Source organism: Manis pentadactyla, chromosome 10 (assembly GCF_030020395.1).
Source record: "Manis pentadactyla isolate mManPen7 chromosome 10, mManPen7.hap1, whole genome shotgun sequence".
Lineage (NCBI taxonomy): Eukaryota > Metazoa > Chordata > Mammalia > Pholidota > Manidae > Manis > Manis pentadactyla.
This window is the reverse complement of record NC_080028.1, coordinates 99,569,271-99,585,093: the sequence shown is the minus strand read 5'-3', so window position 1 is coordinate 99,585,093 and position 15,823 is coordinate 99,569,271. Positions and strand designations below refer to the sequence as shown.

The window sequence follows — 15,823 nt, the reverse complement described above, 5'->3', positions numbered from 1 at the left end:
GAGCATTTATTTGTTCCATGCTCACATCTCCTCTGCCCACAGCAAGATGGACGGATGTCTTCAGAGCCTCTGGGCAGCCCTGGCTCTGGGTGCTGGGCCACAGCTGCTGGGACAAAACCGCCAGAGATGTCTCTATCATGGCAGGCTGGCTGTGGCCCTGTTGATGTTAGGGATCTGTGCTCACTGTGAGGGTTTTCAGACACTTCTCTCCCTGGCAGGCTGGGGACATGGCCTGCGGAGGACGACGGAGGCATGAATACTGGCTTCCTGCTGCTGGGGAAGAAATGCAGCCTTGGTCCATCACAGCAGGGCAGTGGCCTCACCAGGGTCAGGGTAATGGGGCTGAGGAGTGTCAGGCAGCATATCTGAGCAGAGTACCAGACTGGCTGTCAGGTCTGCAGGGGGTCTCCCTGTGACTTGCTGCAGGACCTGCAGGCAGGAATATATAAGGTGCTCTTCCCAGTGACTGAGGCAGGGGTGAGGCCTGGGGTTTCCTGCCTCTGGGCTTCTAGTCTCCTGGTGAGGAGACAGCCTTGTGCTGGTGGGATGCCCTGTGCTGGCTCCCCAGCAGTTACCTGCACTTTCTGACCTGCAGTCCCCTGGGGTCAGTGAGGGAGGACCATGCAATGGGCTCCGTGGGTCTGCTCCTGCTCTGACTTCCTGGTGAGTAAGAGAGGGAGTGGCAGGTCCAGCAGCAGGAGGAGAGTCCGGGCCCCCTTTCCTGTCACCTCCCTCTGCTCCCCTTGGCTGTGTGCCCCTCTCCTCTAACATTAGGACACACCCATCTCAGGGATCCCACACTCCCTCCAGCTCACTTGGGAGTTGCCCCGGCCTGGCTGCCCCTCTTTTCTCCCTCTCTTACTCACCAGGTCTCATAGGCTCTCCTTCCTTTGCGTTTCTGAATCTGGCCACTTGTCCCACCCAGCACCCATCCCTGTTCCCCTCCCAACATGCCCCCTGCACCTGGTGTAGGGAAACCTCTGGGGTTGGTTCACCTCCCCTTAACCCTCAGACTCTGCCCCGGCTTCTCACTGCTTTCAGAGTGCAAGCTCGGCCTCTAAAGGTGGCACTCAAGGCCCCCCTCTCTAGCCTCTGATGGATTGGAGCTCCCCCCTGGGTAAGTAAGGAGGGCTTCCTCTGGGAAGCCCACTCCTACGGAGCCCTTGAGAACCACCGCAAAGGCTACTCCCTCTGGAAAGCCTTCCCATGCTCTACCGAAGACAGTGGAGGCTTCCTCCTGAGTCCCGTCCTTGCTTGCAGCGGGTTTTGGGGACTCGCCACTGTTGTTGGGGACCGCGGGGTCAGGGGCAAGGTCCCTGGGGAGAGACTAACGGAGTGGGCCTGGAGGAGGCAACGTGACTGCCTTGAACCGCCCCCAGCACCCCCGCAGCTGGCGGAAGGGTCCCCCGGGAGGCGGGTTGGGGCGGGGCCACCGAGAGGGGGCGGGCGCGGGGCCGCTGGCCCTGCCAGCTCGGGAGGGGCCACCCGCGCTCGCCCCGCAGAGGTTCGTGGAGTCACCGCGCCCTCGCTCCGCTCGCGGGCTCGGCCACCACCTGCCCATCGGCACCTGCCGCGCCGCCGTCGCCGGCTCCAGATGGGGAAGGACCAGGGTTTCTCTCGGCACTTTCGGTAGTTTCCCCGCCGCGCTCCGGGTCCCTGAGAACCGTGCACCCTGGGCGCCGCGGACGGCCTCCAGCCGGCCTGAGAAGGGGTGGGGCTGGAGCACTGAGGGCTTCACCGCCCTGGGCGGGCACCCGCGGGCACCCACTCTGCCTGGGTGCCGGGGGCTGGGGAGGCTGGACATAAACCGGAAAGGTACAAGGGGGGCGAGTTCCTCGCGTGGAGCACCGGGAACCCGCGCGCCGTCATAGGGTCGCGATGGGGGTCGGGGACCAAGTGATCGAATTAAAAAGCCCTCTTTTCTTCCTACGACTGGAGTGGTGGTGGTGGTCAAGGAACTGGACCGAGCGCTGAGGCAGGGAAATTGGTGGAGAGAGAGGACCTTTGAATAGCCTCTGGTAGGAATCTGGAGATGGATTTAGAACTGATCCCTAGTCAGACAAACAACTGACTCTGCTTGGCCCCAGAAGCGTCCCGTGGCCTTAGAGAAGCCTGTTGGCATAGCAGGAACCTGGCAGTCCTGGGGCAGCCATAGCCAGACAGTCAGGGGCAGTGATACGCCTCAGGGTCTGTAAGACTCCAGTGCTCCTGGATTTGCCGGGTTAGTTGGTTCAGAGCAGACCCAGAGCTGATGTGCCTGCCTGGGGCAGACTGAGCCTAATGGAGGGCCTGCAGGAGCCAGGAAGGACATCTGGCTTACCAGGCATCCTCGGCCTCCAGCTCAGTCCCAAGGACACCAAGCAGGGAAACGACCACCCGATCTTCTCCCACCTGTGCAGCTGGTGACTCACACTGGTTCCCACGGGATTGGGAATGCCAAGTCTTTTCTAATTGCTGCCGGAGGGTGGCTGGGATGGTCACGTGGTCGCTGCCCAGGTTGGACCCAGGGGTTGAAGGTGGTGGATCGGGGCTGAGGCTTCTGGAGCCCAAAGTGTGAGGTGGACAGTTCCCGGATTGTAATCCTTCCTTTGCCTGGGCATGAGGCATGCTGTGGGTCTGGGAGGGTGTGGGGAATGTGAAGGCCAGGCAGATGGAGATGTCAGGCTCTGAAGACCTTGAGTGACCATCTGGGGAATGAGCCTGAGGCTCTATATTTTGGGGAGTCACTGCAGGTGGGGAAGGATAAGCATCAAACCAAGACACTCCTGGTAGAGTTGAGCAGGCTGTTCATTCTGGCCTCCTGGTTGCCTGGAACACCCAGACCTGGAGCAGAGCTCACTGGGGAGACAGGCCCTGATACACCCACCCTCTTCCCTGAGGATCCTCACCCTCCTACCAGGCAGCTTATTCTGCCCACCTGGCCTTATCAACCCTATCCACAGAGGTCAGTGGAACTGAGTGGGGCCACCGGGCATCCTCGGAGTGGTTGTATTTCGGCTGACTGCAAGGTCACGGCTTCCCTCTCCCTCCCACCTCCCACCATGCCCTTGGCGATGGCTCCTGGCATAGAGAACAGGGAAGGGAGCCTTGGGATTCAGCCAGGGAAGCCTCACTAGCAGCCAGAACTTCAGAGGCCTGTGGCAGAGCCCTGCCACAGTGCTGGGTCCCAGAGGCTGGGCTTCCTTCCTAGCTGTGCCCAGGGCCAGCTGTGTAACCCTGGAGAGTTACAGATCCTCTCTGAGCCTCAGAATCCTCTGCCATGGACAGAGGAGTCCACCAGGATGCTAACCGCTGCCATGGTTCAAAGGTATGGTTGGGTTGCTGGTGGACACCCCATTTATTGAGTCTCTGAGTCGCTCCTATGTGCCCAGCTCTGGCTGGTCACTGTGGCTCACAGCTGAGCTGCAGACCCAGCCCCCAGCAACCTTCCAGCCTCACAGAAGATACCCAATGGGCACTGAGGAATCATCCCAGTGTGTGGACCCTGCACAGGGAACAATGCAAGCCTCTGCCTCCTGCCTTTCACCACTTCCAGGTGGCTCATTTGAAAGTAGGAACCACAGTGCCTTCAGCTTTGTACCCTGGTGCTTGCCTGGCACAGATAACAGAGACTTCACAAAAACATGTAGGATTAAGCAGAGAAGGCTAGTGTTGGGTGTTGAAGGTCAAGCCCAGTTTAAAAGGAATGGAGGGAGTGTACCTGGCAGGGGCAACAACCTGGGCAAAGGCCTGAGGTATGGATGCCCGGTTCTGAGCAGGCAGCTGTAGAGAGGGCTGGCCAGAGATGCAAGCAGGAAGACTGGCAGTGTGATGGAGGTCTGGGGGAAGGCTGACACTGGCACAGATTGTGGCTTCAGCTTTCTCCAGTAGAGTTGCCTAGCATCAGGCTGGGAGAAGGTGGTTGGTGGGGATCCCTGGCTGGGGCTTGGCCTGGCAGGTGCAAGGGCATGAGATGAGGGTGTGGGGGTAAAGCCAGAGAAGGGAATACAGAGGTAGGAGGAGGAACCGGTGCACGGACAGCCTTTGAGGGCACTGAGATCTCCCAAGGCCAGAGTATTGGGGACGGTCTGAACTGTGACTTTATGGAGGTGGAGCAAGCCAAGCGCCATGGTCCTTTTGTGTCCCAGGCCAGTTAGGGCGCGTGTCCGGGCACTGAGGGGCAGATTAGGGTGTAAGCTGCTGATTTCCCCGCCACCCCTGGCTAGGGGAGGGCGAGCCCTGGGCGGCGCTCACGAGGAGGCGCCTTTGGGCAGCGGTTTGCCGCGATCGAGGCGTGGTCCGGGAGCGCGGCCCGACTCAGCCGTCCTCACCGGCAGGATCTTCATCCCCAAGAAGCACCGGGCGCGCTTCGACGAGGTGGTGTCGCAGGGTCTGCTGGGCAAGCTGTGCCGCGCCCGCCGGACGCAGGGCGGGCAGCGGCTGCGCCGGAGCCGCAGCGAGGAGCGGCCGGAGCGCCTCCTGGTGTCCACGCGCGCCAGCGCCCCCCCGCGCCGTCCGGACGAGCCGCCCTCGCGGAAGGCCGCTTCGCTGCTGGGCGGCCGCGCCGGCCCGGGGGGCGCGCGCAGGTACCCACCGGGCGCCGGGCAGTGGGCTCGGGATGGATGCCTGGGCAGAGGGCCTGGAGGCGGGGCAGGGACACCAGGAAAGGTTTAAGGGAGTGGGCCACGGGACGTCTCCGTTCTCTGCGGCCCCCCCCCCTCCTCTCCCCAGGGCAGGGCACTGCCCGCTCCCCACCCCGACCCTTCTTTCTCCCCAGAACTGTCCGAGTCTACAAAGGCAACAAGAGCTTTGGCTTCACGCTGCGCGGCCACGCGCCTGTCTGGATCGAGTCTGTCCTGCCTGGTGAGGAGTGGGTGGGTTGGGTTGTCCAGGATGGGGTGAAGGACCGTGCTGGGCTGTTACTCAGCACCTCCTGCCCTAGGTTCTAACCTCACATAACCTGTGTCTTCTAAGTATCCCAGAGCAGCAGATCCAAATAGTCCATCTGTCTGAATTGGGGCAAACCTCCAAGCTTAAGGTCACCCCTGAGCCAGTGAGCCAAGTTCTCCATTCACACCTGTCTTATGTCCACTGGGAAGGCTGGGGTCACTGCCCAAGATACTGGGGCAGCCAGGACAGAGCTAGTGCCTTCCCAGGCTGCACCCCAAAAACATCCCCTGGGTGGAATGGTGGGCGGGCCAAGCTCAGAGAGGCAACCAGGCCTCAGGACCACTACCCACTGTGCAGTTCTCTGACCCAATCTGGATTCCCCTCCTCCTACCCAGCCTGCTCTGCAGAGCCTTCTCATTGCCGGATTTCCTCTTTCCCGCCTCCAGTGAGGTGTAGGGGAAGGAAGAAACTCATTTCTTGCTGAGGTATCCATTCTACTGTGGAAGATCTCCATGAGGCAGAAATGTCTCTTGGTTCTGAGTTGAACTCTTCTTCCCCATAACCACTCCACAGGGCTGGGGCGTCTGCTCCATCCTGCACACATCCCTTCCCAGCACCTGAGCTTAATGCTTCTGGTGACACATCCCCATCGGTGCCCCTGTGGTGCTGAGTCCTTTCTACCCTTCTGCATGTCACATATGGGCATCTTCTGTTCCCCGGGAAAGTGCCTCAGTGCCTTTGTGTCACTGATCATCCTGAGGCCTGACCCTGATGACTGATGTGTCCCAGTTCTTCTCAGATTTCTGCATTACTGAGTCATTGATGCACTGTTGTAGGGAAAATGTCCCAGGCTGCTCTCTAGAGGGCTTCCTCTATGAATGGTTACTCTCTTCTCTTTGGATGTGTCTTCCAAACTGTGCCACTACCACCCCCACCTCCCTGCCTCTCCCATGTGTGTAGCCAGAGCTACTGGGCCTCAGGCCTTGTTGGAGCCCAGGACTGCTGTTTTCCATGACCCAGCCTCTAGGCTGGTGACCGACACATTCCTTGTCATAGGAAGCCAAATGAAAGCTTCCATGGGAGCTTTTACAGACAGGGGAAACTGAGGTTCTGTCAAATCAAGGACCAAAACTTGGGGTCTCTTTGGCTCCTGATCTGGTGGTCTTTAATCCCTTGCTGTAGCCCCTCTGGTCCTGCCACCCAGGCCAGCCCAAGCTTCCAGGCAGGCCAGGTTGGAATGGTCGCCACCATGGCTGGCTCCCACTTCACTCCCAGGGAAAGGGCTCCCCTACGTCCTCCCCCAGCAAGTCCTCTCTGATTGTTCCCCTTCCTCTCCTGACAATCCTCATGGCCTCAAGAGAGAACTTCTCATGATCATCTCAGAGTATATTTTATTGAGGCATTTATCACTTCCCTCCACTTGCTTCCAAATCAAATTTAGAGTGATGACTAATGTAAGGGGCAGAAAATCAAAATATATATCCACAGGAGCAGACTTTCCAGCCCTCCTCTCCCCAGGTATGAGGACTGGCTTTGGGCTGGCTTTCAACCATCAGAGGAAAAAGTGAGAATTGGCTGCTCCCAGGTGTTTTTTTTTTGGTATCATTAATCGACAATTACATGAAGAACATTATGTTTACTAGGCTCCCCCCTTCATCAAATCCCCCCCACAAACCCCATTACAGTCACTGTCCATCAGCGCAGTAAGATGCTGCAGAATCCCTACTCGTCTTCTCTGTGTTGCACAGCCCTCCCCATGCCCCACCCCCCACATTACACATGCTAATCGTAAGGCCCCCTTTCTTTTCCCCGCCCTTATCCCTCCCTTCCCACCCATCCTCCTCAGTCCCTTTCCCTTTGGTAACTGTTAGTCCATTCTTGGGTTCTGTGATTGTGCTGCTGTTTTGTTCCTTCAGTTTTTCTTTGTTCTTATACTCCACATTCCCAGGTGTTTTTATTAGGTTTTATTATTATTCAGATATGGGGAGGACAACAGATCAGGGGACAATTGCCATTGAAAAGGCACTTTGTCCCTCACAGTACCCAAAAAGAGGGGACACACCATGCAGGGCCATATGGGGGAAGCACCAGGATCTGTCAAGAGGCAGAGGGAACAGAAGGAAAACAGAAGGAAAAATTGTGGTTTCCATGGGAAGGACCAGGTGAGGCAGGGTGAGTGGGCTTAGGATGGGCTAATTTGAATAACTGCAGCAGGCTTTGGGGTGCAGGGGCTGTCTCTAGGTGTCTGGGACCTGCTGGGTGCTTATGGTAGGGAAATAGTGACCGAGTGTGTGAGGGCCCCAGAGAGGAAGGGCATCGGTAGGTTTGCACATGAAAGGGGACTGCTGGCCAGCTGTTTACTGCCTCTAAAGTTGGGGAGGTCTGGCGGGCAGTCCTTCTAAGGCCAGGAAGGCCACACATGTCAAATCATCAGGAAGCACAGGGAAAAAAACAACAACCATGAGTAATACACACATTTCCCAGGCTAAGTGGGGAGACTGCCTCCCTCTAGGCAGACACATTTCTTCCTGATGATGAGGAACAGAGGAATCTATGATGTGGACCTTTAGATGAGGGGCCAAGAACAGTGTATGGAGTGGATGGATCCTCAGAGGGTACACGGATACTACAGAAATTCTGTCTTAAGACCTTCCCTGTTAGTGCTCTTCTCTGGTAGCTCAGGGCTGACCTGTGGTCCACACCACACCAAGCACTCCCACCCCACCCTGGGGATCACACCCAGCTTATAGCACCGAGAGCAGAGAGATGCTGGGTCTAACACAGGAATGCGCTGACTTGAATTCGGCTCTTCTCTGCCACCCATCTCCTACCTCACCTGTAAAGCAGGAAAATGGTGTTGGACTCCCAGACAGGGCCCTGCCCGGCTGACTGGTATGCCCTCTCTTCTTGCTTCCAGGGAGCCCGGCTGACAGTGCTTCCCTCAAGGCGGGTGACCGGATCCTCTTCCTTAATGGACTGGACATGAGGTCAGAGGCTACTGGAGTCTCCAGAGCTTGGTGGCATTCAGTCCTTCAAGACTCCTAACTCTTGGGACATGCAGGCCCTGGTCCTGATCTCGGGGAGGTCCAGGCCACCTGATCTCGGGGACAGTCCCCACTGTCGCTCTTCCCATGGGAAATCTTGAATCTGTCCTCCACCCTAGCCAGGATGTCAGCTCCTCCTTCTAACCAGAAAGCATCTCATCTCCGTGCAGGGGATCCAGTTGAGTGGGCCATGTGTGTCTTGCCCTTGATGGGGAGCCCTGCTTTGGGGTGACATGAACATGACCCCTTCTGTCCCCAGAAGTGTTTGGTTGGCACTGGATCTTCCCCTGCGGAGGAGATTAACAGGCAGGGAAGGCTGGGCCCTGGCATCTGGTCCTGTCCCAGCTGTGGATTTGCTGTGTGGACTCTACAGGCAGGACAGGGAGGTCTGGTGGGTGGCGTGGATGGGGCTCATGCTAGTCAGGCCCTCCTGGGCCATCTCTTCTTGGCAGGAACTGCTCTCATGACAAGGTGGTGTCCATGCTGCAGGGCAGCGGTGCCATGCCAACACTGGTGGTGGAGGAGGGGCTCGTCCCATTTGCCAGCGGTGAGACCCCCCCACTGCCATTTGGCTTTATGGCCCACAGAAACCCTGCCTGGGGCTGCCATGCTGGGATTTACGAGTCTGCAAAGGACTCTGCTTTCCCCCAAAACCCATATCTTCCCTCCCCAATGGTACTGTAGAACCTGTGGGGCAGCCTTGGGGGCCTGCATGTGGCTCTCTCTCCATCCCGGTCCCCAGCTGTGGGCAGTAGGCTTGCCCCCAGTGCATGACACTCAGCCCAGGAGGTCCCGCAGCCCCACTGCCCAGCAAACCACAGCTGGCCTGGGGACACTGGGTCACCCATGCCTCGCCTTTTTGTGGCCCAGCAGACTCTGACTCTTTGGATTCCTCCAACCCGTCATCGGCACTCACCTCCCTGCAGTGGGTGGCAGACATCCTGCCCTCCAGCATCCGTGTGCAGGGGAGGACTTTCAGCCAGCAGCTGGAGCGCCTTCTCACACCACCGGAGCGCTATGGGGTCTGTCGGGCCCTCGAGAGCTTCTTCCAGCACAGGTGGCTGTGCCAGAGTGGTGGCAGGGACCTGCCCAGGGTGGGCCCCAAATCCTTCCCAGACTCACCATCTGGATCTCCCTGCCTACGCCTCCTCAGCCCCCTTCTGGGGAGCCTCAAAGAAGGCAGCAGCTGGTACCAGGGGCCCTGGGGTGCGGGCAACCGGAGTGCCCTAGAACAAACCTGACTCTGCAACCTCCTAGCCACATGACCTGGGCAAGTCACAGCCTCCTCTGGAAAATGAAGCAGATACTGCCCACCTGTAGCATTGTTGGTGGGACCTTAAGACCCTCACCTGTGGGCACTCGCCACTGGCCAGGCCCTGTTGGGGTTGGTTCACTGTCTTTCTTTTTTGCATGTCAGCGGTAGGAGCTGCATTTATTACACTCCTTGCTCCACAGGGTCATTGTCACAGGCCCAAAGCCCCTCACTTGTTCATTCCCTTATTTTATTTAAACAGCTTTATTGAGATATAATTAACATGCCCTACAATTCACCCATTTAGGCATACAAAATACTGGGTTTAGTCTATCACGTGCAACCATCACCACACACAATTTTAGAACATTATCATCTCCAAAGGAACCCACAGCCCCCTCCTATGCTCCCCAACCTTAAACAACCACTAATCTACTTTCTGTCTTGTAGATTTCTGGACTGACATGTGAATTTTGGACTTACATATGAAGGGAATCATGTAATATGTGGACTTTCATATCTGTCTTCTTTCACTAAGCATCATGCTTTCAGTGTTCATCCAAGTTACAGCACCTTCTTCATTCCTCTTTTATGGCCAAATAATATTCCAGTGTGCAGACAGACAACATGTTTAACCATTTATCAGACAATGAACCCTTGGGTTTTGTTTCCACCTTTCATTCCCTTTCACTCCATTCCCCATCCTGTGTCCCTCCTCTGCCAAGGCCACCAGTCGGATGAGTTTAATGGGAATCTTTTTCTCTGATGCTATTCTTGAGAAGTGGGCATTGCTTCACATGATGTTTTGGTTTTTTTTCTTTAAGATATTTTATTTTTTATTAAAATATGATTGATATACACTCTTATGAAGGTTTCACATGAAATAACGTCGTTACTACATTTACCCATACTATCAAGTCCCCACCCATGCCCCAATGCAGTCACTGTCCATCAGTGCAGCAAGTTGCCACAGATCCACTATGTCCCTTCTCTGTGCTACACTGTTCTCCCCATGATCCCCCACACCATGTGTACTAAACATAATACCCCTCAATCCCCTTCTCCCTCCCTCCCCACCCACCCTCCCACACCCCTCCCCTTTGGTAACCACTAGTTCATTCTTGGAGTCTCCGAGTCTGCTGCCATTTTGTTCCTTCAGTTTTGCTTCATTGTTATACTCCACAAATGAGGGAAATCATTTGGCATTTGTCTTTCTCTGCCTGGCTTATTTCACTGAGCATAATGTCCTCCAGCTCCATCTATGTTGTTGCAAATGGTAGAATTTGTTTCTTTCTTATGGCTGAATAGTATTCCATTGTGTATATGTACCACATCTTTATCCATTCATCTACTGATGGACACTTAGGTTGCTTCCATATCTTGGCTATTGTGAAAAGTGCTGTGATAAACATAGGGGTGCATATGTCTTTTTGAATCTGAGAAGTTGTATTCTTTGGGTAAATTCCAAGGAGTGGGATTCCTGGGTCAAATGGTATTTTTATTTTTAGTTTTTTGAGGAACCTCCACATTGCTTTCCACAATGGTTGAACTAACTTACATTCCCACCAGCAGTGTAGGAGGGTTCCCCTTTCTCCACATCCTTGCCAGCATTTGTTGTTCTTATTCTTTTCAATGCTGGCCATCCTTACTGGTGTGAGGTGATATCTCATTGTGGTTTTAATTTGCATTTCCCTGATGATTAGTGATGTGGAGCATCTTTTCATGTGTCTCTTGGCCATCTGAATTTCTTCTTTGGAGAACTGTCTCTTCATATCCTCTGCCCGTTTGTTAATCGGGTTATTTGCTTTTTGGGTGTTGAAGCGTGTAAGTTCTTTATATATTTGGGATGTTAACCCCTTGTCAGATATGTCATTTACAAATATATTCTCCCATACTGTAGGATGCCTTTTTGTTCTGTCGATGGTATTCTTTGCCGTACAGAAACTTTTAGTTTGATGTAGTCCCATGAGCTCATTTTTGTTTTTGTTTCCCTTTCTCAAGGAGATGCGTTCAGGAAGAAGTTGCTCATGCTTATATTCAGGGGATGTATGCCTATGTTGTCTTCTAAGAGTTTTATGGTTTCATGACTTACATTCAAGTCTTTAATCCTTTTTGAGTTTACTCTTGTGTATGGGGTTAGACAATAATCCAGTTTCATTCTCTTGCATGTAGCTGTTCAGTTTTGCCAACACCAGCTGTTGAAGAGGCTGTCATTTCCCCATTGTACGTCCATGGCTCCTTTATCATATATTAATTGACCATATATGTTTGGGTTTATATCAGGACTCTCTTGTCTGTTCCACTGGTCTATGGATCTGTTCTTGTGCCAGTACCAAATTGTCTTGATTACTATGGCTTTGTAGTAGAGCTTGAAGTTGGGGAGCATAATTCCCCCTGCTTTATTCTTCCTTCTCAGGACTGCTTTGGCTATTCCAGGTCTTTTGTGGTTCCATATGAATTTTAGAATGATTTTCTCTAGTTTGTTGAAGAATGTTCTTGGTATTTTGATAGGAATTTCATTGAACCTATAGATAGCTTCAGGTAGGATGGCTATTTTGACAATATTAATTCTTCCTATCCATGAGCACGGGATGTGTTTCCATTTATTGGTATCTTCTTTCATTTCTCTCATGAGTGTCTTGTAGTTTTCAGAGTATAGGTCTTTCACGTCCTTGGTCAGGTTTATTCCTAGGTATTTTATTCTTTTTGATGCAGTTGTGAATGGAATTGTTTTCCTGATTTCTCTTTCTCTTAGTTCACTGTTAGTGTATAGGAATGCCACAGATTTCTGTGTATTAATTTTATGTCCTGCAACGTTGCTGAATTCAGATATTAGATCTAGTAGTTTTGGAGTGGATTCTTTAGGGGTTTTATGTACAATATGTCATCTGCAAACAGGGACAGTTTAACTTCTTCCTTGCCAATCTGGATGCCTTTTATCTCTTTGTGTTGTCTGATCGCCATGGTTGGGACCTCCAGTACTGGTTGTAGAGAAGTGGGGAAAGTGGGCATCCTTGTCTTGCTCCCGATCTTAAAGGAAAAGCTTTCAGCTTCTCTCTGTTAAGCACAATGTTGGCTGTGGGTTTGTCATATATGGCCTTTATTATGTTGAGGTACTTGCCCTCTAAACACATTTTGTTGAGAGTTTTTATCATGAATGGATGTTGAATTTTGTCAAATGCTTTTTCAGCATCTATGGAGATGATCATGTGGTTTTGGTCCTTCTTTTTGTTGATGTGGTGGATGATGTTGATGGATTTTCAAATGTTGGACCATCCTTGCATCCCTGGAATAAATCCTACTTGATCATGATGGATGATCTTTTTGATGCATTTTTTGTATTTGGTTTGCTAATATTTTGTTGAGTATTTTTGCATCTATGTTCATCAGGGATATTGGTCTGTAATTTTCTTTGTTTGTGGTGTCTTTGCCTGGTTTTGGTATTAGAGTGATGCTGGCCTCATAGAATGGGTTTGGAAGTAATTCCTCCTCTTCTATTTTTTGGAAAACTTTAAGAAGAATGGGTATTAGGTCTTCACTAAATATTTGATATAAAATTCAGCGGTGAAGCCCTCTGGTCCAAGCGTTTTGTTCTTAGGTAGTTTTTTGTTTTCCAGTTCGATTTCATTGCTGGTAATTGGTCTGTTCAGATTTTCTGTTTCTTCCTTGGCCAGCCTTGGAAGACTGTATTTGTCTAGAAAGTTGTCCATTTCTTCTAGGTTATCCAGTTTGTTACCATATAATTTTTCATAGTATTCTCTAATAATTCTTTGCATTTCTGTGGTGGCCATAGTGATTTTTCCTTTCTCATTTCTGATTCTTTTTATGTGGGTAGACTCTCTTTTTTCTTGATAAGTCTGGCTTGGGGTTTATCTACTTTGTTTATTTTCTCAAAGAACCAGCTCTTGCTTTCATTGATTCTTTCTGTTGTTTTATTCTTCTCAATTTTATTTATTTCTGCTCTAATCTTTATTATGTCCCTCCTTCTACTGACTTTGGGCCTCATTTGTTCTTCTTTGTCTAGTTTCATTAATTGTGAGTTTATCCTGCTTATATGGGATTGTTCTTCTTTCCTGAGGTAGGCTTTTCTCTTAGCATGGCCCTGGCTGTGTCCCACAGATTTTTGTGGTGTTGAATTATTGTTGTCATTTGTCTCCATATATTGCTCGATCTCTGTTTTTATTTGGTCAGTGATCCATTGGTTATTTAGGAGCATGTTGTGAAGCCTCCATGTGTTTGTGGGATTTTTCATTTTGTTTGCGTAATTTATTCCTAGTTTTATACCTTTGTGGTCTGAGAAACTGGTTGGTACAGTTTCAATCTTTTTGAGTTTACTGAGGCTCTTTTTGTGGCCTAGTATATGATCTATTCTTGAAAATGTTCCATGTGCACTTGAGAAGAATGTGTATTCTCCTGCTTTTGGGTGTAGAGTTCTGTAGATGTCTGTTAGGTCCATCTGTTCTAATGTGTTGTTCAGTGCCTCTGTGTCCTTACTTATTTTCTGTCTGGTTGATCTGTCCTTCAGAGTGAGTGGAGTGTTGAGGTCTCCTAGAATGAATGCATTGCATTCTATTTCCCCTTTTAATTCAGTTAGTATTTGTTTCACATATGTAGGTGCTCCTGTGTTGGGAGCATAGATATTTATAATGGTTATATCTTCTTGTTGGATTGACCCCTTTATCATTATGTAATATCCTTCTTTGTCGCTTGTGACTTTCTTTGTTTTGAAGTCTATTTTGTCTGATACAAGTACTGCAACTCCTGCTTTTTTCTCTCTATTAGTTGCATGAAATATCTTTTTCCATCCCTTCACTTTTAGTCTGTGTATGTCTTTGGGTTTAACGTGAGTCTCTTGTAGGCAGCATATAGATGGGTTTTGTTTTTTTATCCATTCAGTGACTCTATGTCTTTTGATTGCTGCATTCAGTCCATTTACATTTAGGGTGAATATTGATAGGTATGTACTTATTGCCATCGCAGACTTTAGATTCGTGGTTACCAAAGGTTCAAGGTTAACTTCCTTACTAAGAGTCTAACTTAACTCACTTAATATGCTATTACAAACACAGTCTAAAGGTTCTTTTCTTTTCCTCCTCCTTTTTCTTCCTCCTCCATTCTTTATATATTAGGTATCATATTCTGTACTGTTTGTCTATCCCTTGATTGACTTTGGGGATAGTTAAATTAATTTTGCATTTGCTTAGCTATTCACTGTTCTACTTTCTTTACTGTGGTTTTATTACCTCTGGTGACAGCTATTAAGCCTTAGGAACACTTCCATCTATAGCAGTTCCTCCAAAATAAAGTGTAGAGATGGTTTGTGGAAGGTAAATTCTCTCAGCTTTTGCTTACCTGTAAATTGTTTAATCAGTCCTTCAAATTTAAATGATAATCTTGTTGGATAAAGTAATCTGGGTTCCAGGCCCTTCTGCTTCATTGCATTAAATACATCATGCCACTCCCTCTGGCCTGTAAGGTTTCTGCTGAGAAGTCTGATATTAGCCTGATGGGCTTTCCTTTATATGTGATCTTATTTCTCTCTCTGGCTGCTTTTAAGTGTGTCTTTATCCTTGATCTTTGCCACTTTAATTAGTATATGTCTTGGTGTTGTCTTCCTTGGGTCCCTTGTGTTGGGAGATCTGTAGATCTCCATGGCCTGAAAGATTATCTCCTTCTGGAGATTGGGGAAGTTTCCAGCAATTACCTCCTCAAAGACACTTTCTATCCTTTTCTCTCTCTTCTTCTTCTTCTGTTATCCCTATAATGCGAATATTGTTCCATTTGGATTGGTCACACAGTTCTCTCAATATTCTTTCATTCTTAGAGATCCTTTTTTCTCTCAGTGCCTCAGCTTCTTTGTATTCCTCTTTTCTGGTTTCTATTTCATTTATCATCTCCTCCACCGTATCCAACCTGCTTTTAATACCCTCCATTGTGTTCTTCAATGATTGGATCTCCAACCGGAATTCATTCCTGAGTTCTTGAATATCTTTCTGTACCTCCATTAGCATGTTAATGATTTTTATTTTGAACTCCCTTTCAGGAAGAGTCATGAGGTCCATGTCATCTTTCTCAGGAGTTATATTAATTTTACTCTGGACCAGGTTCCTCTGGCATTTCATATTTATATATGGCACCATCTACTGTCCAGAAGCTCTACTCTCTGGAGCTGTTCAGCCCCATGAAGCAATGTCGGGGTTCTCAGGGGAGTATATTGGTGCCTGGGGGGAGGAAAGAGCTGTTTCCTGATTCCCAGTTGCTATGCCTATCTTCAGTGGACTCAGCACACAGACATAAGCCTCTATGCCTTGCGTTTGCAGTTGCTGTAGACAGTTCTTCCCTCTGGCTGGCCTAACGGCAGGGTAGTGTTTGCTGGTTTGGGAGCCAGGTGGGGCTGGCCGGGAGAAAGGTGCAGTAGGCTGCCTATCATGGAGGGGGTCCCTGTTGTGTAGCCCGCCAGGGAGCTGGAGCATCTAGAAATCATGAAAGTTCTCAACCTGCTGGGCAGAGTGCACCCAGACAATTTTGTCTACCTGTCCTTTCTCCTGATCAGTAAGCTCTGTGCAATCCTTACCCCTTTAGCAGCCCTCCTGATAAGGGCTTCCTTGTTAGGAAGTCTCTCAGACCGCCCACCCTTCCTTTGTCCCAGAGCAGCCGG

At 50.7% G+C, this 15,823-nt stretch overlaps 1 protein-coding gene across 4 annotated transcripts in view; it reads left to right on the top strand.

Moving 5' to 3' along the window:
* GRID2IP (Grid2 interacting protein) overlaps window positions 1–15,823 on the top strand; it is a 47,604-nt gene that overhangs the window by 17,945 nt on the left and 13,836 nt on the right. For 2 of the 4 annotated variants that reach the window (XM_036896977.2, XM_057487385.1), the window contains exons 1-6: window positions 1,464–1,629; window positions 4,317–4,565; window positions 4,757–4,842; window positions 7,787–7,856; window positions 8,366–8,460; window positions 8,787–8,970. In XM_036896977.2, coding sequence (XP_036752872.2) covers window positions 1,595–1,629; window positions 4,317–4,565; window positions 4,757–4,842; window positions 7,787–7,856; window positions 8,366–8,460; window positions 8,787–8,970 — 719 coding nt within the window. In that variant the 5' untranslated portion in view covers window positions 1,464–1,594. Of the gene's footprint in view, window positions 1–1,463; window positions 1,630–4,316; window positions 4,566–4,756; window positions 4,843–7,786; window positions 7,857–8,365; window positions 8,461–8,786; window positions 8,971–15,823 lie in introns of those variants that run through there. The other 2 variants (XM_057487387.1, XM_057487386.1) reach the window with 1 other exon arrangement.